The following is a 26,767-nucleotide window of genomic DNA, read 5'->3' as shown; positions in this document are numbered from 1 at the left end:
TTGCATTTATAAAAGATTGTTCAGGAAGCTGAAGAGTACTGACAGCAGATCAAGAAGCACAGGAATGAGTAGGTTACAGCTGCCACCAGCTAAATGCTGGCAAGTTAGTTTATAGGTGATAGCACTGTCAAGTGCATGAGATACTTGTTGGGAATCACCATCACTACATTAATGTAAAGGAACCCCAAAAAGAACAGAGACACCTACAAATTAATAAAAGGAAGAGGTGCAAAAGTATGTGGTTATTTTTCTTAATTGTTGAAAAAAACAATTAAAAATTTTGTAACTTTTATTTTATGTGCATAATAGGGCTTCTTTCATGGAAAGGATGACAGTGAACATAAAATATGAAGCTCATATTTAAAACTAAATATTCAACAAGTGTACAAATAACAGCAGTTCAACTATATTATATATCATTTAAATCCCCTAAAACATTTTTAAAGTCTTGTGGGTCTAGACAGAACATTACCCAATTGTTTAATGTGTAAATAAACAGAATGCATTTGTATAACTAATTTTCACAGTGTTCAGTTATAATACTGTAATAAAGTTCCATACAATATAAAATGATTGTTCTTCGGCATTTTAAAACAATCCTTAGGAAAGTACATATATCCTTCATTGTTTTCAAATCACTATAAAAGAGGTATAAAAAATGTTAATCTTATGCTTTGTAACAACAGACTTATGTTACATGCTTGAAGACAAATCAATCACCATCAAACCTTTTATGTATTCAATTCCTCTGTTTAAAACCTACTGAGAGAGAGAGAGAGAGAGAACAGCAAGCAGAGAAAGAAGGGGGAAAAAGCGAGGGTGAGAGACAGATTTGGCAAAAACCATTTGACCTATGAGAAACTGTAAATAATTGTCCAACCCTTCACAGTTCTGAATTCTGCAAATGCACCATTTTGATGACACTGAGTTTGATTATAGACATTGCACATTATGGCTACAGTATATATAAGGAAATGTAAGGCACAACCTGTAACCACAACACCTCATTCTAAATAGAGTGAGATTAACTTAAAAGACTTAGAGGAAAAGAATTTCCTTTGGAGATTTGTCCTTGCTCATACCTATAAAAATAGAAAGCCGATAAACTTGTAAATAATAAATGTTCATTTATACTGACTAAATTTTAGCCACAGTTTTACTTCATCTATTTTACTGTATTACTTCTGCAGTCGTCTTAGAGCATGCAAGCTATATTGTCACTATGTACAAATCATTGGCATCTGAAAAATGATCAGACCTGCAGATCACATTATATATCAACGCAGTTGATTTAGCCGAGCTCCTCACATATTGTTATGACATAAACAAGGGCTAGCACACCAAACATTATTAATAATGTTAGAAGTGGGAGCAAAAGGTAAAGTAGGCAATATCAGACCCAAACAAGTTACTAGAGTAGGGTTCAGTTGAATGCATTTGTAAAAAAAAGTCAGTTTTTGCTTGACTAATTTAATTGAGGCTTGAAAAAAATCTCACTGTATAAAGATAAAAAGGAGATGGAGTGCTGGAAAAACTGAATTTCCAGAGATATATTTGACAAGGCTCTACAGAAGAGACTGGTTAGGAAAACTATGGCACATGAAATTAAATGGAATGTAATCACATTAACAGAGATGGCCCAGGAACAGAAAGTAGGGAGTAAAGGTAAATGGATGTTTTTCCAGATTGGATGGATATGGATGGAGGAGATGTGCCCCAGAGAGCCACTAGAAGAATGACGTTGAACTTGGAATGGCAGAGGGAGAGTGCATGAGGGCACTGATAGGTTAGTGACATTAGTGGACAGATGGCATATGTAGTTAAATGCAGAGAATGTAAGACATACTTTTTGGGGAAAAAACAGCAAAAGGAGGTTTACCTAATGGTTAAATTCTTACCAAGAGATCCAGTGGTTCAAATATAATAGCTCTTTAAAGGATACACAGGAAAAGGCCATAAGAATCAAATATGATGAGTTTTATATAACATATGCATTGAATGCAAAGCAAGGAGGTGATGTTGAGATTATAAAAGATCTGGTGAGATGATGCCGCGCACGTACATAACACTAACATTCTCACGACATATTTACAGCTGATGGGATTACTTTTGAATGTAGTTACTATTGCTACATTGAAATACAGCAATCAATTTGCACACAGTGAAGTCCTATAAGCAGGATATGAACGAACCAAATAATCAGTTTTTGATGTTGTTGATTGTGTCTGCCAGGCCACAGCTGTAGTACTCTGGCTATTTCTAGGTTCCCGATTATAGGAAGGATATTGGAGCACAGAAAGAGTACAGTGAACATTACTTACAACATTACCAGGAATAAGTTTATTTGTTCAGGGGATGTGGGTGTCGCTGATTAGGACAGCATTTATTGCCCATCCCTAATTGCTCTCGAGAAGGTTATAGTTTACAGGGAAGGCTCAAAAAATTGGTGGTTTTTCACTAGGAGAGAGGAGATTAAGAAGAGAGATCTACTAAAGGGTTTTCAAAATTAGGAAATGTTTTGACACAGTAAATAATCAAAGATTGTTTTAACTGGTGAATAAATAACACAAGGGCACAAAGACAAGAACACCAGAAGAATGAAGGCAGATTTCTTACACAAGAGGGCCATTGAAACATTCGACGTTTAACTGAAAGTGACTTGGTGACAGATTTGATACCATCGTTTAAATGACAACTGGATAAACATTTAAAAAGTACACAAGGATATGGGGAGAGGAGAAAGAAAGAGTTGGAATCGATAGTTCCATTTGAAGAGCTAGGTGCAATGGGCTGAATGGCCACTTTCTGTGCTGTAATTTTTCATCATTCTGGGGAACATTAAAAAAGTGCAATGTGTGTGAATAGGATGAGGAGGAAAAAGAAAAGGAATCTATTCTGTCTCTCTTCATCCCCATTGTCTGAACTTACTTCCTCATTTAATGACAGAATTCTGTTCCTTCCAAATATACCACGTTTTCATGGCTTGGTCTGTTATTGTTAAATTTCCATTCAGTTCTTACTTCTCAGTGGATAGTATTGTAACATAAGCATTTCTGTTGCATATTCTTTTACTCCAACATCAGTATAAGGCACATGTCAGCATCAAGGATATATTTCACAAGCAGCACAATATTGTTCATTTGTTATCATGGTCAGTGCATTTTTTTGGTCTCCAGGGATTAACTTTTACACAGATAGTGTTAGAGGAACAATTTAAAATTTTGTTTTTAACTGCATACCTCCAACGCAACCAAAAAACACCAAGTTGAATTTAGTACAAGCTACCCGTCATCTCTGTCACTGTACCACTGTGAAACAGGGTTAGACCAAAGATGGGCTGGAATGTGAAGTTGCAGTCTACTCTGGACATCCATATTTAAAATGCTTGGCAGTGTAGCACAACCTTGCTTGAAAGTTTTTGAAGAGGATGAGTTTGAAATATTGTTCCTCAGCCTCTCACCTGCTGATCGGGAGCTATACTATGGTAAATGGTGACTGGACCTCCAGTTTTTCTTTCTTCATCATAGGAAGCATCATACAACTGCTCAGCATCTCCCAATAATGGCACAGCAATAATCAGGAGCTCATGGTTAATTGATATATTGGAGCATTGGTCATTCTGCGACCACTGAAGGCATACCTTCCTTAAATCATCAAAATAATCAATCATTCATTGGTGTTTGCTTAAATATTGCTCAGTTTAAACTCCTTCCTCCAATTAGAGGGGTGCCCAAAATGTAATTCAGAATTATGTATTATGGATAGATTTTCAAAAAAAAAACTTCCACTGTTTTCATATTTCTGTTCCTTGCTGTTGAAGGTTATTAAAAATGAACTTTTACATTAGCTGAAGCATGACTCCTTAAATAAAGCTGCTTTTCCCACTAGTTTTGTTGCTGGGGGAACCCAAAGAACATTGAATGAAGGCAACGATGAAGGCAATTCACTCCAGTGTACAATCCTTCTTAACTCATGATTATATTGAATGCATCGCAGGCAAGATGAACTCTGTATTTTTCACATTTGGACAAACATTGAATTGTTTTGCAGGAGGTCAGTTTCAAGAAAATTCTCGGATACGAAAATAGGAAGGGTTAATAGTTTTTCATTTGCTTTCTATGTACAAAATAAAACTCATGGAAAAATTACCACAGCAAATCCCAAAGTTACTTAGACAACTGCTGTTTCAAATGAGTCTTCAGTTTGGGCTCCAAGTAGTGGTGAGGTATACAACAATCCATTAAATTGTCTGCAGAAATTATTGTTAGGCTCAAATTTTTGAATCTTACTCATTGTGGACTCCTGTTGCAGGTCATCTTCACATTATACTTCATAATGCAACTTCCTTAAATCATAATTTAACACTTAAAATAGATCAGCCCAAGACTTGGCTAGTTAGCAAATTTACCATGATGACACAGCCATTAATTATACTACAAATTCCAGCAGTTGTTCTTCTCCGAGAAGATCCAGGGATAAACAGTTCATTGAACGTTTGCCATAAAAGGTGGATTTAGTTTTACAATCTGCTGTGAAATAAGTGTAGCAAAATTGGCTATCTTTGTCCTCATAGATATAGCCAAAAGTGTAGCTCTGGGAGCTGTCTGAAGATAAAGTGGAACCTAAAGGTGGCTGCTGCTGGTACAGACGTACATCATCCAAACTCTGACTATGGTGATCAGTCGGGTTTCTTGGCTTAGATCGCGAAACCTGTCAAAGTGAAGATGCATTCATTCAGCTTTTTAAAGTTCTGAAAGCTTAAAAAGAATTTACACTTTCCCTAGAGAAAACTTTTAATTCTCATTCTAGTAATTTGTATATTCATAACACTGTTCAGATTGCAAGCTAAGTATGGAAATAAGAGTTTGGTGAGTGGGGATTTTAAGTGTCTTTATCTTTTTAAAAATCTGGTCTGCAGTTAGCATTTAACTGGGATTTACCCTCTAGATAAATTAGGGTTAAGAAAGTAAAGCAAGTTTCTTCCAGTCTTAGGTAGGAATTAACAGATGCTACTGCAGAGTAGCTGATTAGGTAAGTAGCTGACCAGTCCAATCTGGTTGCTATAGTTTCAGCTCCAAAAAGTATAAATACAGAGGTCTGGGAGCAGCCTGCAAATGGAGTGCAGATTGCAAGCTGTGTATGGAGATACGAGTTTGATGAGTGGCCCTTAGGCAATTACTGCTATAATGTGTGAATGCAAAGAATTAGACTCCAGTTTCTTAACAAGATAGTAAAATCAAGGCTTCATACCTGTGACAGCGAGTCTACACTTTGTCCTCGAAGCTTTACTGAGAGATCACACAAACTCATAGTGGTATTGTTGCTAAAATCTATGAAGTGAAACAGACTCTTACTTCATTGCTAAAAAGCATAGAAATATATGATTTAATTTTATGATGCTATTTACAATATAGGTTCTTTTACGAACAAATTTAATTATTGTAAGCGGGTGAGATTTTGATAATTTTGAACAGTGTTTTCACTTTCCAGGATTCCATTCGCTTACAGTTAGGCCCTTTGGTCTATGTTGACTGAATAAGTTTAATTACATTATAAGGTGGGATAGAAGTATTTTTTGTGTTTTGGGGACCCGACTCTGAGATTCCACAAATTGCAAATCAGTGGCCTTGGCTATAGGCCTTCACTGTGGAGCTCTGTCACACCATTCATAGGAGAGATTAATTGAAAAACTTTTAACAGCCCAGCATGTACCAACAATTTGTATTTATACAACAGTTTAACATAGTAAAGCATCCCAAGGCGTTATACAGGAGTGCAATCAAACAAAATTTGACACCGAGCCATATAGAGAGATATTAGGGACAGATGACCAAAAGCTTGGTCAAAGTGGTAGAGGTTTTAAGTGTGTCTTAAAGGAGAAAAAAAAGAGGTAGGGCTGCGGAGAGGTTTAGGGAGGGAATTCCTGAGCTTAGAGCATTGGCAGCTGAAGGCATGGCCGCCATTGGTGGAGTGATTAAAAGTTGAAGATGCTCAAGAGGAGGAGCACAGATATCTTGGAGGGTTGTAAGGCTGGAGGAGATTACAGAGAAGGGAGGGTGAGGCTTTTGACTGATTTGAAGACAAAGATGAGAATATTAAAAATTGAGAATTTGCATAAAGATGTGAATTAGGGCATGGGCAGCAGAGTTTTGGATGAGCTCACATTTACTAAGGTTAGAACATGGGAGGCCTGGCAGGAGTGTATTGGTATTGATATGGTTGTTACCTCTAAAACTGAAAGTACTGGCCAGCAGATAATCTATTCATAATATTTGTAGTCGATTTTAAACTTTAAATAAAAACTATTGCTTTAAAAGAATGTGGACTTTGTTGCTAAAATTAGTCACTACTGCTTTATGATGTTACTTTGAAGCCATTCATCACATTCTCCACTCTCTAACTACCAAATCCCTCTCCCTCCCTAGCCACTGTCTCAGGCTGAACCAGACTCTTCACAACGTTGGCATATTTGACCCCGAGCTGAGGTTCCAATCCCTTCATCATGAAGACTGCCTACTTCCATCACCTCCATAACTTACCCCATCTCTGCCCCTGCTGCAGTCCATCTGCTGATGAAACTCTCATCCATGCTCTTGTTATCTCCAGACTCGACCATTCCAAAGCGCAAATCCTAACGCGCACCAAATCCCTTTCAACCATCACCTCTGTACTCACTGACCTATAATTACTCCTGGTGCAGTATTCCCTCAATTTTAAAATTCTCATCCTTGTGTTCAAATCGCTCCATAGCCTTACCCTTCCTTTTCTGTGTAACTCCTCCAACCCTGCAATCCTCCGAGAACTCTGCGTTCCTCCAATTTTGGCCTTCTGTGCATACAATTTTCTTCTCCCCACCACTGGCAGCCTTGCTTTCAACTGTCTAGGCCCTAAACTCTGGAATTCCCATCCAAAGCCTCTCCACTTCTCTCCCCTTTATGTCGCTACTCTGACCAAGCTTTTAGTTACCTAGTCAGTTATCTCCTTTGGCTAGATGTAAAGTTTTGTCTCATTGTCTTCCGTGAAGTGCCTTGGGATGATTTACTACATTAAAAGGTGCTATATAAATGCAAGTTATTATTGTAGCTTTAAATCACACCAATGAAATTATGGGGGCTGCAACTGCCTGGCTCTTTCAGTTCACTGATAGAATAATGCTGGATCCCAGGCTGGCCCTGGAATTTCTATTGGCCTTTGTTTGGGGCCAACTATGTATGCTCCGGTGGGCTCTGCAACTGATCATCAATGGGTATGACCCCAGCATAACTGCTATGATCGTAGCCTGTGCATTTCTGGCCCCTTGATATTTATTTCTACCTACTTTCTACTGACACTCAACCCTACCATAATCTTTGTCAATTTTCACCCACTTAACGTGAATCTTGAGGCTAGGCCATCCTTCTAAATCTAAGTGAACATTACTGAATTAGAGATGATCATTATGAGCATGTATCCCAAAACCCTCCAGCTCACCTTGCCAGTAGTCCTGTTTTAAAATGGGATAGTCAACAGATTCACCTTCGATTACTTCATTTTCCTGGGATGTCTCAAATGGATCATCAACAGGGGCCTCCATTTCTATAGCAGGAAGTAGTAATAGTTAATTATTGAAGAGTTAGGTTTAAATAGCAAACAGCCTTATAAAACTGTATGTTAACCCCTTTCAACTTAAATTCTAAGCCATGGCCAGTGTTTTTGGAGATTGATTTAGAAAGTAAAAATGGAATCCAGAAGGGCATTGATCTAATTTAATACATTTTGTACTCCATGTACATTATGCACAATACATTCCTTATATGCTTTAACAATATTTCACTGCAGTTGAACACATGGTTAACTCTGACTGGAATTTAAAATCCAGTTTGCTAGTTGCCTATGTTATATTATTTGAAAACCTGTAAAGCTTCAGACTTGTGTTTCATGTAAATCGAATCAATTTTTACCATAGGGAGATCGTTATGGCTTTACAATCTAGCAGCAGTGGAAAGCAAAAGAATTCTATTCATCCACTATTAAGAGACTTGGACTTCAACCACTTTAGTTAATTTAATAAAAAGTATTCCACCCCTGTATATCTTCGTCTTGACCGTCATTGAGGGAATGCTGTTGGCTTCATGGGTTCAGTTTGAATCAAGACAAGCCCATACCCATTGCTTTCTAAAAACTCTCAGGATAGTTTTAGATTCACTCCTTGGTACAGATTATGCATCTATTTTCAAAGTATTTTTGAAGATCAAATACAGCCTCAACCTAACAAAGATTTGGGCTGTTTCATTGACTAAATTAGCTGTGATCTCCGTATATGTGAATCCAAAGAAGCTGAACACAAATGCTATATTCTGGTAGGAGTTACTGAACCTTTTCCAACTGCTATAGTAATGTCAAGTGACTAGAAGAATGGTCCTATAACTGAAATGATTTACTAAAATTTGCCAACATTCTTACCATCATCATCAGACCGGTCTTTGCTGCAACACTCTATTCCTGATGTACGGGAGCTTCTGTGGCTCATCATTGAACTACAGTATTTAACTGTACTGTGCACTGGCTCAGCGGAGAATGGTTCATCCACTGCCATCTCCACAGACATTCTGTGCCTCGAATCTACCTCAATTCCAGAAGTATGTGAACTATCGTGGCTAACTGTTGACTGACGGGAGAGCTGTTTGTTCCTTGCACTTCCTCGGCTGCTCCCACTGCCGTGGGAATGCTCATCTAGTCGCTCCAGATCCATCTCAAAGGCATCACTGATGTACAATTCTCTGTAGCGCTTTTTCTCTACATAGTAGATGGTAAAAGAATTAAGCTTTAATCTAAATATAAAAAGCATATTTTCCAAAAAAAATGTAAAATAAATCAACTAAATTATTCACTCTCCCAAATAGTTGAGAAAGCTAAGTCAACAGATGTTGGAAGCTGGCATGTCTACACTGTTTCGAAAGTAGGATTACTAAATGAAGTGTAGTTTCTTTTTTGCTCATAATCCATTAAAGTACTGGTTTCTCACAAAAGGAAGGCGTGAAACCAATTGTAGGAATTGCTATACACATTGATCAGTTTATTTCAGATTCAACTTAGTTCGAGAGGAGAAAATATCTGAATTGGAAGTAATACTGAAAACGATTCATGCTTTAACAATCAGGAAAATAAAGACTGAATGTTTCATGTCTCTTGCTGGCAGAAGCAAGCAATGGTCTTTCATAAATACAACACAAGGTGGCAGCAGCAGCAACAATGACCTCAGAGGGACAAGCAGTGGTGGCACCATTCCCAAAGCCCAAAACTAGTAGAGGAATTGGAATCCAGGAATTAGACCAATATACAACTTCCAGTTTTCAGTCTGTGCTTTTTCTTTAAAAAAAAAAGTCCCAAACTCATTAACTTCAAAGTGTTCACATCCCCCTTGCAGTTTGGAAAACAATCTGCAATCCCCTCTCCCTCTTTTGAAAAGCCTCCTCTCCTCTTTTCAATGGTACCTAGAGGAGCAACCTGCAATTTCATTCATAGTTCCAAACAGTCTTCCCAAAGAGCACCTCAATCCAAAAATAAAATCTCACCCCATCTCCAGTTTGGCTGTTAGTCCACACCAACATATGTTGCCCAGTCTGAGCTAGGACAATTCTTTAGCTCCAAAGTGCAAAACTGAATGGTTAAATGACTTGAAACTTGCATTAGTCCTGCAGCAGATGCAATCCATTCAAAACAGCTGACCACAAATATGTGCAACGCAGCATCCACCGATGAGAAAGCATATGTCATGCATTGAGTACCTCTGCTGTAACTAGACACATGCACTTCTCCAGATGCTGGTTTAAATTACACAGCATCCCTCTGAGAAAATATTGCCATTGAAGAAAACAATTTGTCCATTTGAAAGAAGTTGTATGCTGCACAAATTTAATATCTTAGTTCCAATATGCCAGTTGTACTAATTTCTGTTAGGGCAGGTAAGAAAGACAGGATGGAAGAAACTATATTTATATAGCATTTCATCACATCCACAGAATGATCCAAAATGCTTCACAGCAAAGTTACTTTTTAATTGCTGTTGTGTAGGCACAGTTAACCTGTTTTTGGTGGCATTAGTTGAGGGAAGTGTGTTGGATAGAAAATCTCCTCACTGTCTTCAGACGGAAATGGAGAAAGTTTATTTGGTAAATTGGAGCATTTGTGAAGAGGCCAGGCTGCTTCAATTGCAAACATCTTTAAGTGAAAGACTTTATGCAAGTTTAAACCGTACATTTGAGGTTTTCCACACACCTAGGTTGTTTTCTCTGTTCTTACCTTCCATTTCTTCAATTTTTCGAATCTGCTTGAGCACAGGCTGAATGTTCATGTAGAGTCGATGGCTGTTACTGAGGAGCTGCAGCAAATGTTTGGATCGGAACGGGCAGCCTGTGTAATAGATCAGCTTCCGAGCTGAGGGTAAACCGTCTGGCTGGATCTCAAACTTTTTCCCCTGCAACAAAGAGACACGAGGATTAAATCACACACAAAAACTCAACTCCTATTTAGTTTCTTTTAGTCAAACCGATTTGGTTTCATTTAAAATTATGGTATTAAGTGGCAGAAATAACCTAGTAATTGGCATGAAAGAAAAACCCTGCAACATTCTCCCATGAATCACTGTGCAAACTCTGGAGCAAGGAAAGGCTATTCTGCCTATCAAGTCCATTCCATGTAGAATCCATATATATTTATTCTATCAAACTTCCTACACTCACCATCACCTCTTGACCCCCTACTTTAGGGAACACCAATCTGCCCTGAAAAAAATTAGATATTCATGAATAGGTTTATAATTCCTCAATTCCCCTTCTCAACATTAACTTAGTCTGTGCAAACAAACTGGAGTAAAATACATTTTTTAAATTTGTTCGAGATGTAAGCGTAGCTGGCAAGGCCAGGATTTATTACCCATCTCCGCCCTTGAGAAGGTGGTGGTGAACCTCCTTCCTAAACTACTGCAGTCCATAGGGTGGAAGTATAACTACAGTGCTGTTAGGAAGGGAGTTCCAAGATTTTGACCAGCATCAGCGAAGGAATGGCGATATAGTTCCATGTCAGGATGATTTGGGATTTGGAGGGAAACTTTCAGGTGGCAGTGTTCCCATGCATCTGCTGCCCTTGTCCTAGGTGGTAGAGGTTGTGGGTTTGGAAAATGCTGTCGATGGAGCCTTGGCGAGTTGCTGCCGTGCATCTTATGGATGGTACACTTTTCTGCCACTGTGCAGGGAGTGAACGTTTAAGGTGAAGGATGGAGTGCCAAATGAGCTGCTTTGTTTTGGATGGTGTCGAGCTTCTCAAGTATTGTTGGAGCTTCACTCATCCAGACAAGTGGAGAGTATTCCATCACACTCCTGACTTGTACCTTGTAAATGGTGGACAGACTTTGGGGAGTCAGGAGCTGAGCAACACGCCACAGAATTCTCAGCCTCTGACCTGCTCTTGTAGCCACAGTATTTATATGGCTGGTCCAGCTAAGTGTCTGATAATGGTAACCCCCCGCACCCCCCAGATGTTGATGGTGGGCAATTCAGCAATGGTATGCCCATTGAATGCCTTGTTGGAGATGGTCATTGCCTGGCACCTGTGTGGCATGTGTTACTTGCCGCATATCAGCCCAAGCCTAATCTTGCCAGGTATTGTTGCATGTGGGCACGGACCGTTTCAGTATCTGAGGAGTTGCTAATGGTACTGAACATTGTGCAATCATCAGCGAACATCCCAACTTCTGACCTCATAATGGAGGGAAGGTCATTGATGAAGCAGCTGAAGATGGTTGGGATTAGTACACAAGCCCAAGGAACTCCTGCAGTTATATCCTGGGGAGAGACGATTGGTTGCCAACAACCACAACCATCTTCCTTTGTGCTAGGTAGGACTCCAACTAGTGGAGAGTTTTCCCCCTGATTCCCATCAGAGCTAGGGCTCCTTAATGCCACACTTGATCAAATGCTGCCTTGATGTCAAGGGCAGTCACTCTCACCTCTGGAATTCAACTCTTCTGTCTATGTTTGGACCAACGCTGTAATGAGGTCTGGAGCTGAGCAGCCCTGGCGGAACCCAAACCGAGCATCGGTGAGCAGGTTGTTGCTGAGTAAGTGCCACTTGATAGAACTGTCAATGACACCTTCCATCACTTTGCTAAATGATAGACAGTAGATTGATGTGACGGTAATTGGCAGTATTAGATTTGTCCAGCTTTTTGTGGACAGGACATACCTGGGCAATTTTCCACATTGTCGGGTGGATGTCAGTGTTGTAGCTGACCCTTCATGGGTGACTACTTATAGAAATCAGGGATACCCCAGAACAGATGACATCCTTTTTTTTTTTTATATACAAGTATTTGACTCACTGCTCCAACATGTGTGTTGGAAAATTAATGCACACAAAAAATATAGGAGGGGAACAGGGTCAGGGGAATAAGTCAAATAAAATCCAAGCTTAAGGGAAAAAAAAGCTATCCTAGGACAGTGAATTGGATTTGAAATCTTCAAAAGAATAAAATGCCTCCTTGAAAGGCAAACTCCATGGCATGCTTTATTCTATCTTGAATCAGCTGTGAAATCTATGGCAGACCCCTTAACAAATCACTGAGTCTACTGGTTTCTGGCTGAAAGAAAAGGACAGGGTAATTTTTGCTTTTTCACAAAAGTGCAATTTTAAGATTAATGCTCAGGGAAGATTGTGGCATTCTAATTTAAATAGCAAGTGCGTGATACAGGTCTTAAGCTACATTGCATGTTTTTAAAATTTGGGATATAAGATAGGGTTATATCTTCAGCTCATATGCTGCTGAAATCCTCATCCATGCTTTTGTTACCTCTGGACTTGCCTATTCTAATGCACACCTGGCTGGCCTCCCATATTCTACCCTTTGAATTTGAGGTCATCCTAAACTCTGCTGCCTGTAAGCTAACTTACACCAAGTCCCGTTCACCTATCATCCCTGTACTCATTGACCTACATTGGCTTCCAATTAAGCAACACCTTGATTTTAAAATTCTCATCCTCGTTTTCAAATCCATCCATGGCCACAGCCCTCCCCATCTCTAATCTCCTCCACCCTCCATTCCTCCGAGATTTCAGCACTCCTCCAATTCTGCCCTCTTCAGCATCCCTGTACCAATGGCAGCCTTTCCTTTATGCACCAAGACCCTAAGCTCTTGAATTCCCTCCCTAAAACTCTCCTCCTCTCTTTCCTACTTTAAGAAGATCCCTAAAACCTACCTCTTTAATCAAGCTGTACATCTGCCCTAATATCTCATGTGGCTCATTGTAAGATTTGCTTCGACACTGCTCCTGTGAAGTAACTTTGGACATTTTACTACATTAAAAGAGTTGTATAAATATAAGTTGTTGTTATGTATGTATAATTGATACAGTTCATCGGATTATAAAGGCTGATCTCAGCCACTGAAGCCAAGTTCAGTAATAAAAAAATTTAGTTTTTATACAGCTCTTAAGAGAATGTTCCATGGCAATTTACAGAGGAGTGAAAAAAATACACCATTGGGTACCAAAAGCAATCTTAAACTGCATTAAAAAAAATGAAAAATCGAATGGACAGCACGATCTTACCGGAGGGCAAGAAAAAACACAATCAGGCCAGAGGTTCTTTGAAAAGTGAACAGCATTTAGGCTTTTGAAACAAATTTTAACTGGACAATGAGGGAAACCTCTGAAATGGTGTTTTGCTGTCTAAAGAATAAGAGTAGATTTAAAACTATTACAAGATTCCAACACTGGCAGCACAGCATTTCTCCACTTACCAGGAAAGTAAGCTTGCCAACATTTGACCATGGAAAGTCATACAGCAACTGTCGGACATTGTGAGACTCCTGTAAAAACAGAAAGTGAATAGGCTTGACAATTAGTTGCACCAAAAATACAAAGTGCATAATGTAGGAATTCTAGATGCAGCTGAATACAGTCACCTTGCAAGCATTAAATTAACACTACATTTTTTACAGTCACATTCTTATCTGTACCTGATAAATATGCATGCCTTTCAAAGTGAGCCCAAGCACCACCGAAGGACGCTCTTCCTTCTTGTCCTGCAACAGAATATATTGTTAGCATATGCAAGGCAAAACGGTGTCAATGAGGTTATCCAGAACTCTGCTGCCCATGTTTTAACTCGTACCAAGCCCATTCACCCATCACCCCTCGCTGACCTACATCGGCTCCTGGTTAAGTAATGCCTCAATTTAAAAATTCTCATCCTGGTTTTCAAATCACTCCATGGCCTCGCCTGTCCCTATCTTTCTAATCTCCATTGCTACAACCCTCCGAAATATCCTCACATTCTGACCTCTTGTGCATCCCTGATTTTAATTGCTCCATCTTTGGCGGCTCTAAACTCTGGAATTCCCTCCATAAACCTTTCCATCTCTCCACTTCTCTTTCACTTTTAAGATGCTCTTGCAAATCTGCTTCTTTGACTAAGTTTTTGGTCATCTGCCCTGATACCTCATGTGGCTTGGTGTCAAATTTTGTTTGATAATGCTCCTGTGAAAGGCTTTGGGACGTTTTACTACATAAGCAGCACATGCAAGTTTGTTGTTATTATTGTAGATTGCTGACTACCAATGCAAATTTTGGATTGAACTTCTGCACAGTTGATTAAAAAACATTTCAACAGCTAAACGTCAACTTGTGCACACACAAGCAGAACAACCTGATCACGTAGCACACAGGGTTTTATGACAAAAAAGGAAGTCCCACCATCACGCTCAAGTCCTTAAACCAAGCTGCTGCCATAGGGAACACCCTACTTAACTAGTTGCAAGTTGGCAACAGTGAGGCTTAGATATACCCAAGTGTGTACATGTACTGAAGTTTAACCAGCTAAAACCATATAGCTCACTGACACAGAATACCAGTAAGATTCTATCTACTTGTCCATCTAGATCCATCATAATCATTAGGTTGACTTGCAGGGTTAACTGGAAACGTGTGGGAAGAATCCTAGGCACCAGTTAAAGATCCCATACTAGAGCATGGCTACCTGACCCAAACCCGACGACATGTGTCGGGTTCGGGTCGGGTCGCTTTTCTGGGTCAGACACAGTGACAGCCAGGACGTCAAGTCGGGAAACACTCTGCACTAGTCTGCAGTGAGCGATTCCATCCAAGGTAGAGCACAATCTCTTTAATATAATTAACTTTATTCCAGTGGTCGGGTCGGGGGCGGGAAAAAAAATGAAAGGGCTCGAGCCGGGTCAGGCTCGGGTCGGATGTGGTTCTGTCAGGCTCGGGTTGGGTTTCATTTGCAGATCTGAGCAGGCCTTTATCCCATACTACTGCAAATCTGCTTGACTCTGGTACAGAATTAGGATTCACATGCAAGAAATAAAATGGATTCATCTGTGATCCAAATAGGTCAATTGTTTTAAATAAAAGGCTAAATATGAAAGTTTAAATTAACTCTGTTGCACCATAAGATCATAAGAAATCGGACCAGGAGTCGGCAATTCGACCCATCGAGCCTGCTCCACCATTCAATAAGTTCATGGCTGATCTGATTGTGGCCTTAACTCCACTTTCCTGCCTGCCCCCACCCAAACCCTTGGCACCCTTTTAGATCAAAAATCTAATTCAGGCTCCAATATATTCAATGACCCAGCCTCCACTGGTCGCTGGGGAAGAGAATTCCAACGATTAACGATCCTCAGGAGAAATTCCTCCTCATCTTCATCTTAAAAGGAAGATCCCTTATTTTGAAACTGTGCCTCCTAGTTCTAGATTCCCCCACAAGGGGAAACATCTTCTCACATCTACCCAGTCAAGCCCCTTCGGAATTTTATATGTTTCAATAAGATTATCTCTCATTCTTCTAAACTCCATTGAGTTTAGGCCCAACCTGCTGAACCTTTCCTCAGAAGACAACCCTTTCATACCAGGAATCAGCCTAGTGAACCTTCTTTGAACCGCTTCCAATGCAAGTATATCCCTCCCTAAGTAAGGAGGCCGAAACTGTATGGAATACAGTGTCCCCAATGCCCTTAAAACAATCACTAGAGAAAAAGTACAAGGAAACCTAATGGGGCTAAAGGCTAACAAATCCCCTGGACCTGATGGCTTGCATCCTAGGCTCTTAAAAAAAGTGGCTGCAGAGATAGTGGATACTTTGGTTGTAAAAGGTTATTAGACAAGACCTCATGGTGTTGGGGGCAATATATTAGCATGGATAGAGGATTGGCTAACTAACAGGAAACAGAGTTGCAATAAATGGGGCATTTTCAGGTTGGCAAATCTGTACAGCTGTAACAAGACTTCCCAACTTTTATACTCAACCCCCCTTGCAATAAATGCCAACATTCCATTTGGCTTCCTAATTACTTGCTGTACCTGCATGCTAACTTTTTGTGATTCATGTACAAGAACACCCAGATCCCTCTGTACTGTAGCATTCTGCAGTCTCTTTCCATGTAAATATTCAATTTTTCGATTCTTGCTGCCAAAGTGGATAACCTCACAGTTTCCCACATTATACTCCAGCTGCTAAATTTTTGCCCGCTCACTTATCTATATCTCTTTGCAGATACTTTGCATCTTCCTCACAACTTGAGTTCCTACCTAACTTTCAACTTGGATGTGAGTCTATCTTATGCATTATCAAAAGAGTATTAACGATCTGGTGACCCTATGAGAGGGTGTGACTATGAGTGAGGCAGGTATGAGGAGAGGAGCTTTAGCCCTTGCACTTGTCCAACAGGTTTGAGGTTCTTGCAGCTTGTGTGGACAAGAGTAGGGACTGCAGGGAGGATGATTAATTGGGCATTTTCAGTTGGCAAACTGTAACTAGTGGAGTGCTCAGGAATCAGTGCTGGGACCTCGACTATTTACATTCTATATTAATGACTTAGATGAAGGGACTGAGAATATTGTAGCCAAATATGCTGATCTGATTTTGGCCTTAACTCCACTTTCCTGCATACCACCAACCCGCATCACCAACCTCCCCACCCCAAACCCTTGACACCCTTCAGATCAAAAATCTCTAACTCACAGTGCCTCATGGATGCCCAATTTTGAGCTTCTAGATCAGTTCTTAATCTATCCTGCTTTGCACAACGGTAGTGCCACACAACACAATGGAGAATGTACTCAGTATTAAGATGGAATTTGGTCTCCACAAGGAGCGTGCAGTCGTCAAGCCTACCAGTGCTGTCAAAGATAGATGCGTTGCAACAGACAGATTGATGAGGAGTGTCCTTTCTACCCTTAGTGCTTTCTCCAGTGGTGTTCGACATGGAAGTATACTATTTTATCATCTAAGGGAGGGCAATAGGTGGTAATCAGCAGGACATTTCCTTGCCTGTGTTTGACCTGAAGCCATGAGATGTTTTGGGGTCTTGAGTTAATGTTGAGGATCCTCAGGGTCTCTGCTCTCAACGGTATACCACAGTGGCCCCAACTCTGGTGGGTCTGTCCTACCAAGGAGACAAGACATGCTAAATGGTATTAACAGAGGAGTCTGTGATGTTGGCTTATAGGTACAATTTTGTGAGTGTGCCTACGTCACAATGTTGCTTGAGAGACAGCTCTCCCAACTTTGGCAGCAATCCCCAAATGTTATTGAGAATGACTTTGTAGGATTCAATGGGTTTGTGTGCCTTTGAGTTGTGCACATTTATTTATTTAGAGATACAGCACTGAAACAGGCCCTTCGGCCCACCGAGTCTGTGCCGACCAACAACCACCCATTTATACTAACCCTACAGTAATCCCATATTCCCTACCACCTACCTACACTACAGTTGAGTGGTCCACCCTTTTTTTATGCTTTACGCTGGTTGATACAACTGATTGACTAGCTAGGCCAGTTCATATTGGTGCGAAATATAAACCAGACCAGGTAAGGATGGCAAGTTTCCTTATCTAAGTGACAGTAGTGAGCCAGTTGTTTTCTTTTTGACAATCCAATATGGTCATTTTTATTTATACATGCTTTTTATTTCCAGATTTATTTATTTTTTAAACTTCATTCAAGTTTTCATACCGCCGTGGTGGAATTTCAACTCATTCTCTGGATCAATAGTTCCAGAAACATAATCATTACATAACTGTACCTCTGTCTGCAAGAGGTTATTTAGTGTACAGTTATCATTGGCCAAGTCATCTACTATGGCATCATGCAAGCATTACAAGCAGCTATTTAACCTTTTCAGGTATCCAGTGCTGCTTCACAAACTTAATTGTCCCTGGCTCACAATGTACCATTCCCAGTCATATTATACTGGAACCAGTGTTGCACATGCATACACACGCACACAACACCAGTACACCAAAAAGAAGTTGAAGAAATAACCTACAATGAAAGAAACCTCTTTAGACTACATTCACCATCAAGGTGACAAAACATCTATCAAACTGCATGACTGCCAGCCAAGTCAACAGGAAAGCAAGTTTTCTTTTAAAACTAGCAGCACACATATGAAATAATAAGGAGGAAAGGAAAGAAAATATGTTCCTTACTTTCTGGAGTCTGTAATAATGAACAGGCACGTCCTCCAAAAGGCAAGCCTCTTTAATAAACCTCAGCAGCCCCTCTTTAGGAGGCAGGCCACGCTGCTCTCTGTGCATTTCTGGAACATGCTTCAAAATGTAATCACAGCCCCTTTTGTTAATTACCTGTGTACAACAGAGCAAACATTAATCCACTTTTTAGTTAAAGCTCTTAACACCATAATTTTAGTCACACGGGCTAGAAAACACATTTGTTGTCTTTCATTGCCAACTCTGCTGTGCTCCATCTCCACAGCAGCACTCCTACAGATCAAAACTACTGCTCTTGGTCACACAGAGTTAAGCACATGAAATAGAATAGTTGTTATTTGCATTTTTTTTTAAATGACTGGTTTTAAATGTTTACTTGCAAGAGTTAAAAACATAAGAATGTATGGAACAAAAATAATGGTGTGCAGCCCATCTAACCCATTCTGGTACTACCATAATTACTATTACTTTCCCTCACAGACAGTATTTCAGCCAGTGGAAGGCAAAATGCAACCAAAACGTTAAGCTATAATTTTCTTCAGCAGTGCAATTATAGATTTTGTCCTTCCAAATTTAGAAAGAACATTTTGAGCTAACACAACCAGGAAGAAATTCTGCCATTTAAAGGTCTAACACTAGTAGGTGTTAAAAGCATTACATAAATCATTTTACCTTAAATACGTTTTTATTTCTTTCCCTTTAGACCAATGGCTGCTGAGTGTTGGTGCATACTTTAACAATGTTGCAGTGGGTCAGTGATCAGGAGCCTGGCCTGGTGACTAACCAAAACAGAACTGCATGCACATAGCACATAATGGACACCACCCATCCTGAAACCTACCCAACCCCACCAACGGCCTCAGCTAACCCAGCCTTTGTAAGTCCGTGCCTGCTCTGGCCTTCACAGGATGGGAAGTTAGGGAGAAGCGGACTGATATTTCATGAGGTAGAAGAACGATTTTTGGAATGGGGCCAGGAACAGCCCGAAGCACAGCTGGACTAATTTCTGTAGCAAATGCCTGGAAGCAGTAGCAACAGGAAGAACACTGGACGAGGCTAAAGTGGGAGAGGAGCAGTGACTTTTATTTGGGCCAGTGTGAGGAGGGGTAGTGGGAACATGACTATGATATGAAGCGGAACAAGTGTCCCTTTACTGATTGTAAAATTTCTTGGACAAAATGTTGCTGAGGCAAAACTTTGAGAATGTTGCAGGAAAAAATACGAAGTTCAACAGAGTTTTAATTTTAGCAGGTGCAGATTTATTGAAAAAGCCTGACAGAATACAATCTTTTGAGGTGGTGTGTTCTGTCTCCTGGTTGTTTTCTGGTTCCCATAAGTTAGAAATAATCACACTTCGGACTTAGAAATGCAGGAGCTCTTTGTTTATTCATTCAGCTTCATGCTGCTTGATATGGACTGGTGTAGTGTTACATGTCACATGACTCTCCAGTGCAGCCGTGAATGTAGCTCTCTGGAACACTTACACCTAACCATTAGTTCCTAATTCTTTACAGATAGTATAGCAATATGTAACATGGTGAATTACAAAGGGATTTGTCACCTGTCCTGATTCGGAAAAGATTTAAAATGTGTTATGGTTCTAGTTTGAGGCCTCAAATGAGTGAAACATCTGTTGTGTTCATGATTGTAGAATACACAGTGAAGTGAAATAAAGTATTTATTAGAGTCTTGTTCAAGAGCAGCTTCATTTAATTTAAATCCATTACCTGATTGCATCAGTGAGTAGGACAGATTCTCATCCTGCATGCCATGCAAACAGAAATGAATCAGAATTTTCTAACTGCTAACGTAGTATTAAAAAAAATGTGGTGTTATGCAAGATTAGATCAATTGACCTAATTGAGGTCTTTAAAGTTATGAAAGCTTATGATGGAGCAGATAGACAGTGTATTTCCACTTGTGGGGAACAGCAAAACTAGAGGGCAGCAACCAAGAAATCAAATAGCAAATTCAGAAAAAAAAAAACTTTCTTACCTAGTGAGAATGGTGAGAATTTGGAACTTGCTACCACAGGGATGTAGTGCAGGCAAATAGTATAGATACATTTAAGGGGAAGCTAGATAAGCATATATGAGGGAGAAGGGAATAGAGAGTTATGCTGACAGAATTAGATGAGGAAGGATGGAAGGAGTCTCAAATAGAGAGTAAACAAGACAGATTGGGCCGAACGGGCTGTCTCTGTGCTGTACGTTTTGTTATTCTGTGTAATTATAAGTGGTGTATTGGTAGAAGCTAAAACTTAATTCTGAACTAAAAACACATCTTTGTGCCAGACACAGCTTAGTTCTTGGACTTGATCTGAATAATACATAGTTTGTGTACTTGGGCTATGATCTTCAAAACAAGATTAATGGAACAAAAAAGGGAAACCTGATTGAGGAATTTCAGGGGAACAAAAAACATATGGCTTGAAACTGTCTCTTGGCATTTTCTTCGCGGATGAAGATTTTGGAAAGGTTGTAGTCAACGGTCGCTGGCCCGCTGGTGGCTAGTCAGGCCTATCCATGACCGGCAAATTCTCCCACAGCGAGTACAAGTGAAGGTGTAGTCGCTGCTGGGGGGGCAATTGGATCTATCCTTCTCCTCCTTTTCTCTTTCATGCTGGCTCTTCGCTCAGTCTCAAAGGTGTCTGTAGCCCTCCTGACGTAGCATCTCCAGGCATCACGATCTATGGCCTGCGCTTCCCACTGACAATAGTCGATGTGGCACACAGAGAGGGACTTCTTTGCATGGGGCCCCTCTGTTCCTTTTACCCGTGATCAGCTCTCCATACAACACGATCTTGGGCAGACGACTGTCGTCCATCTGGGCAACGTGACGCACTCAATGCAGTTGGCTTTGCAGGAGGATGGCCTCGATGCTGGTGATGTTGGCGATTTCTAGGACTTCAATGTTTGCGATGTGGTCCTACCAACGGATCTTGAGGGTGCTGCGGAGGCAGCGTTGATTGAAGCACTCTGGAAGGTGTACATGACAGTGGTGTAGGACCCATGACTCAGCACCATACAGAAAAGGTGGTGAGGAGTAAGGGTTTGTACACGGAGTTTGGTCTGTGCTCTGAGGCTGTGGTTGTCCACATGTTTGTACAGTCTGCCGACTGTTCCGTTTGCTTTTGAAAGCCAAATGTCCACTTCCTCGTCTATGGTGGCATCAAATGAGATGGCACTCCCCAAATAAGTAAATTGCTTGACGGCATTTAGCTCAGTTCCCTCGATGACTACGCTTGGTGGTCTATATTCATATATACATATGGTTTGAAACAGTGTATAAACTGAACAAACATCAGCAAGTAATAGCTTATAGATATGGAGTAATTGATGCTACTGTTTGTTTCATATAAGCTACTGGTCCATTGTGTATTTATAATATAATCCTAGCTATTAGATTTTTACTTATTGTGTTGGATATGCAATATAATCCTGCATTAATGATGTTCCAAATGCTGACTGTGCAAACATCCAGTTTACCTTGAAACCTTGAGGGAAAAAATGCCCAACAACTGTATCTCCAATGCTTTTTTTTATATCTATCATATTGTTAAAAGTCTTGCAACTGCACATACAAAACCTGAAATAATAAAATTACTTTAAGCAATCAAAATAAATTATGTTATTCTTACCCATTGAGGGAAATAATTCTGCGGCTCAAAATATTTTCCAACATGCACGTTCTTTTTGTAGTTCCCTAAGTCAGCCTGCAAAGCATATGATGTAAGCAAAAAATAGACTTCCTCTTTGCTTGTGCACCGTGAGCTTAAAACTTGCTCTTTTAGTTGGCAATAATAGAAGTGTCTTGCCTTCTTGTCACTGCAGGAATATGAAGAATTTTACAAGAGTTAGGCAATGAATTAAACAGCTATTGATTAATTAACATGCATTCTAAGGATATTGTTTTAAACATGGAATTGTAACCTGGATCATGAACTCTGTGTGTTGAGCCACACAGACCAGGAAGGTCTCAGAAATGATGCCCAGACTATGCTGCTTTGTGAAAACTGACCCCAGTTGGATCAGTGACAGGGGGCCAAGGACTTGTGAGAATGTAGATTGATGGGGTGGGGGGATAAAAGTCAGGAATATTTCTTTATTCCTATCCAACAACCCCCAAACTTGCTGGAAAATGCCTAAATTGGACATCAGATGAGGATCAAGCTTGGCTGTCTGTTTCCCAAAAGTCATTGTTTGTACCTGAAAAGGCAAGCACTTGCAGGAAGTGAAAGGCAACAGTTACCTGCAGATCTGTACCTTAACAGACAAGTAGCACCTTCAAAGAGGAAAATGATAAAAAGTGGCCAATAAGTTGGGGAAAATTCTATAAAATCAGTCAGACTTGTATTACAAGAATTTCAACCACCACCCCCCTTCCTTATCTACCCACCACATGCAGCAGCAGCTGTCTAGTATGCCTAACTACACAACCAGATATATGATTACTACTAGTCTCTCTCATTTTCATTTTTAAAAATTTAAGAAAAAAAATCGCTGAATGATTTAATCTTTTCATGTGCAAAATCTGACCCATGGAAAGTATTCTATGAAGATGGTTACTGAATAGTTTAATTATCCTAGTTTAAATATTTTTGAAGTCAACTACTAAACAGGAACTCTGTACCTGATCACTTTTCCATTTTCAACATAGTACTGCACTCTTAAACAAACGACGAACGGAGCCCCAAACCTCTCATTGTTCTGTTAAAAAAAGAAAAGGGGAAAGAAGGGGCAGCATCATTAGAACATAGGCATACATTTCTAACAAGATTAAAGCCCCAATTTTAACCTAACCCACCTGGTGGGAATGGGGCAGGTTCGGGTCGGAAGCCTGTTTTACACAACCACCCAACTATGCTCGCCGCTGACTTTAGTTTATATTCTCTAGTTCTACATTCCTGATTTGAAGTAACCTTCTCAGTTACACTATCCACACCACAGCTACAAATTTCATTTATATAGCACTTTTAACATTAACAAAACATCACAAGGCACAATCATATTTTGGAGGTCAAGCCTCAACAGCAGTAGGACAACAACTATGGAAGGCAGTCAAAGGCTGTTGAAGAGGTAAGTTTTAAAACTGGACCGAGACTGCCCAAATTCATTCCACTTAAGACCTTTACAGCCCAACAGCAGACAGAGTAGATTTTCATCTCAATCACACAGGTTCCAGATATAAAAGATCAGGATCTAACCTACTATGCCGCACAATTTCTCAAATAAATAAAAAAGGTGCTAGCAACACTGTTTTAGTACAAATTATTTTAAGTTGCAAAAAAAAAAAGCCCACACAGAATCCACAGTTTTGTCATTCTATAATATGCAGGAACTCAAACTAGGCAATCCAAAAGATTCAAAAAGGTTACAGTTGCTGCAGATGTACCAAGTAATAAATAAATAAATAAAACTTACTTTGATAATTTCTTTCTTCCATTCCTTGGGAAAATATTTAGTGAGCTTCTGCTCCAAGTCTATGAAAATGTGTTCATTATCTAAAAATATGAAAATAACACTTCAGTTACCTACTGTGAGAGCGGCTATGAGAACGGCAGCCCAGCCCAACCTGGTATGTGACAACATTGCATTGTAAACAAGAAACAGAGAACACTTCGTGAATATCAGACTTTCCAAAATGCTTGATAAAAGGATAGGATCATGCTCAGCTGTAATGCCTCCTGCAACTGAATTTTCTTGGTCTGGCTCGTACGTGATGAATGAGCTACTCGGCTAAGATAGCAAAAGGGTCAATGGCACCGATGGAACTGTATACTGCTAAAGGCAATAGGGGGAAGAAAGAAAACCCCTTCACTGTTACTCAAGATGTGCTCCGCATTCAAATGTGGTTTATAAGCTTTTTTAAAAACCTGCCATCGCTTAACCTTCACTCAATCCTCCTGAAGACTAGGTTCCTTGAGTCTTTTGAATGCCTTCTGCTTATTCCGTTCTTGACATCCTTACTTAATCATATCAATTTTCATTACGCTTAGTCACTTTTGACTAAGCCCAGCAACATTTCCTTAAATACTTAATTTCGATTGTAGATTCACCAATTAACAGTAAAAAAAACTTTTAAAATTTTAAAAAGAAAAAAAAATTTTTCCTGTCACTCTCCTTTTTGCATACTCGGTTCTACTGATTTTATAAATCACCGAATCCTAAATCCTCCTCTTACCAAAGAATGCATACAGTATTAGCCGTTAACCACATCGGCTGTTTCACAGATTGAATAAAATAATCCTGTAGCACCTCTACAGACATGCACTCGTCTCATTTTTCATCTGTTGTTTTCGCAGTGACTGTCTAGCTAATTGCAATCCTGGCCTTGCAAAAGGCTTCCCTGCCAGAATATTTCGCACTACACCCTCCTCTTGTTTACTGGCGTTGAGCACCATCCGTCAACAGGAGTTTCTTCAAGCATAATCTTCCTGATGACACTGGGCTTTCAGTTGGTTTTCCTATAGCCGGAGGTCGATTCATAAATATTTCAATAAAACAGTCAGAATTGGAAAGCACGTTTCATGGGAAAACACTGAGAAATATACAAAGTATACTTCCAATCAGAATACCAAAACCTTTCCCATTCACTTCCTATTATCCAGAATTCCAGATTCCACTATCACACTGAAAATTGATCAATCCAATCGTAACAGTTCCTAATTAGCTAGCTTTTAACTATTCTATGCATTGATCACAAGTTGTGTAACAAGTCATTCAATAAGCGTCGTTAAAACAGCAAGATTTTGCACAATTAACAATTTTAATTTTGACTACATTAACTCATGTAAATAATACAAAATCGGTGATCCAAGCACAGAATTTTTCAACAAATTGCATCTCTTCAAATTAGACTACAACTCTCCTTTTGACTAAAACTCGCTGAGAAAGGCCAACCAATTTGAGCAGGCAAGTCCCCATTAATTGATCATGAAGCTTTCACTTTCTAGTAATATTGAACAAGAAAAAAGCACCAAACTTCAATTTGCTCTGCCATTAATGCAAAGTTCAAATTTATTAAAGCATCTGATCCATGAAAACAAGAAAGGCCCCAGGTTTGATTCCTAGTTTGCACCAAGTTAGGTGATCTGACTTAAGGCAATAGAGGATGCTGGAATGAGCCTCATTATGCTGGAGTTAGAGAACGGAAGAGAGGGGAAAAAAAAAAATCGGCCACCGTGCCTGGTCCTAATCATCATCTAGTGACCCTTGCTCTGAAGATAAAACAGGTCACCACAAGGTTGGGTTTAGGCTTGGCTACGATGGCCCTGTGATCAAACGCTTAGGCTCTTACATAAAGGATGGCCTCTTGGTTGGGATACTGAAAGGATGTCATGGCTTATGGAGCCATACCCTACAAAGAGTTATCACATTTAGGAGAAGGCAGACAACTAAAAATAAAAAAAGGTTAAAACAAACACTCTGTCTTAAAGCAACATAATCCATGACTCTATTCATCTCCCCCTGACTAAAGGAATGCCATCTACATTCCAGACTTAATGAACATATCACTGGGCTTCATGCTTGTGGGGAGTTGTTACATGGATGAAAATAACTTGTTTTCATAATGGCTATTTAATTGTTTAGCTTTTAAATGCTGCAAACTTTTAATAGCTTTAAATTGCAGATTCTGTAACATTGAAACTGCAGTCATTAAGTACATTCTGATAGAAAGTCACAATAGTCACAGTACTTTTCTAACTCCACTTCCTTAATGCAATGAGGTTCTGTATTTAAAATGTTGTCCCTTTCTTTTTCTTTCTCTACAGAGTTTTTCTCCCCTCCCCAAGAATACTGCATAACCAAAAGAGGCAGTTTGATTATAGCTCTCTTTCTGATTAAGGCAGTGAGTAGCTAAATCCTACAGCCAAGACAGATCCCAAGTTCAATCCCTGAGTAACAGATCTTGACTGGGGAGGGAGTAACAATGTCAGAATAGGACTCAGTACTTGTGAGTCAGGGAGGATTATAAAAAATAGCCAGAGTTCCTGCTGCTGTTTATTGTACAAGACTGATCCCTGCTGAAGATGCGTGAGTGGATATTGGAGAAGACAAGATCTGGATTGGCTGCAATGTCCCAACAATCAATTGCAAATAGGCTTACGCATGCGGAATGGCTAGTTGAACAATGTACTTAAAGGAGACAGATGCTTATGGAGCTATACACCCTAATAACGAGATCCAAGAAAAAGGGGTAAAGTTTATTGTACATTTCCCTGAATCACATCATGTAAGCTTTAGATTTAGAACTGGGA

The 26,767-nt window shown here is 39.8% G+C and overlaps 1 protein-coding gene across 4 annotated transcripts in view; it reads right to left on the bottom strand.

Annotated features, from left to right (window-relative positions):
• Positions 1 to 303: 303 nt before the first annotated feature.
• Positions 304 to 26,767, bottom strand: part of zgc:172136 (uncharacterized protein LOC566376 homolog) — a 58,481-nt gene continuing 32,017 nt past the window's right edge. For all 4 annotated transcript variants that reach the window (XM_068045446.1, XM_068045443.1, XM_068045444.1 and 1 more), the window contains 11 exons: positions 23,931 to 24,010; positions 23,140 to 23,216; positions 22,148 to 22,334; positions 18,487 to 18,642; positions 13,995 to 14,060; positions 13,776 to 13,844; positions 10,282 to 10,456; positions 8,443 to 8,775; positions 7,471 to 7,575; positions 5,251 to 5,330; positions 304 to 4,710 (listed from right to left, as the gene is read on the bottom strand). In XM_068045446.1, coding sequence (XP_067901547.1) covers positions 4,429 to 4,710; positions 5,251 to 5,330; positions 7,471 to 7,575; positions 8,443 to 8,775; positions 10,282 to 10,456; positions 13,776 to 13,844; positions 13,995 to 14,060; positions 18,487 to 18,642; positions 22,148 to 22,334; positions 23,140 to 23,216; positions 23,931 to 24,010 — 1,610 coding nt within the window. In that variant the 3' untranslated portion in view covers positions 304 to 4,428. The remainder of the gene's footprint in view (positions 4,711 to 5,250; positions 5,331 to 7,470; positions 7,576 to 8,442; positions 8,776 to 10,281; positions 10,457 to 13,775; positions 13,845 to 13,994; positions 14,061 to 18,486; positions 18,643 to 22,147; positions 22,335 to 23,139; positions 23,217 to 23,930; positions 24,011 to 26,767) is intronic.

The sequence above is a fragment of the Heterodontus francisci genome, chromosome 13, assembly GCF_036365525.1.
Source record: "Heterodontus francisci isolate sHetFra1 chromosome 13, sHetFra1.hap1, whole genome shotgun sequence".
In the NCBI taxonomy this organism is placed as follows: Eukaryota; Metazoa; Chordata; class Chondrichthyes; order Heterodontiformes; family Heterodontidae; genus Heterodontus; species Heterodontus francisci.
This window is presented reverse-complemented; position numbering and strand designations above follow the sequence as displayed.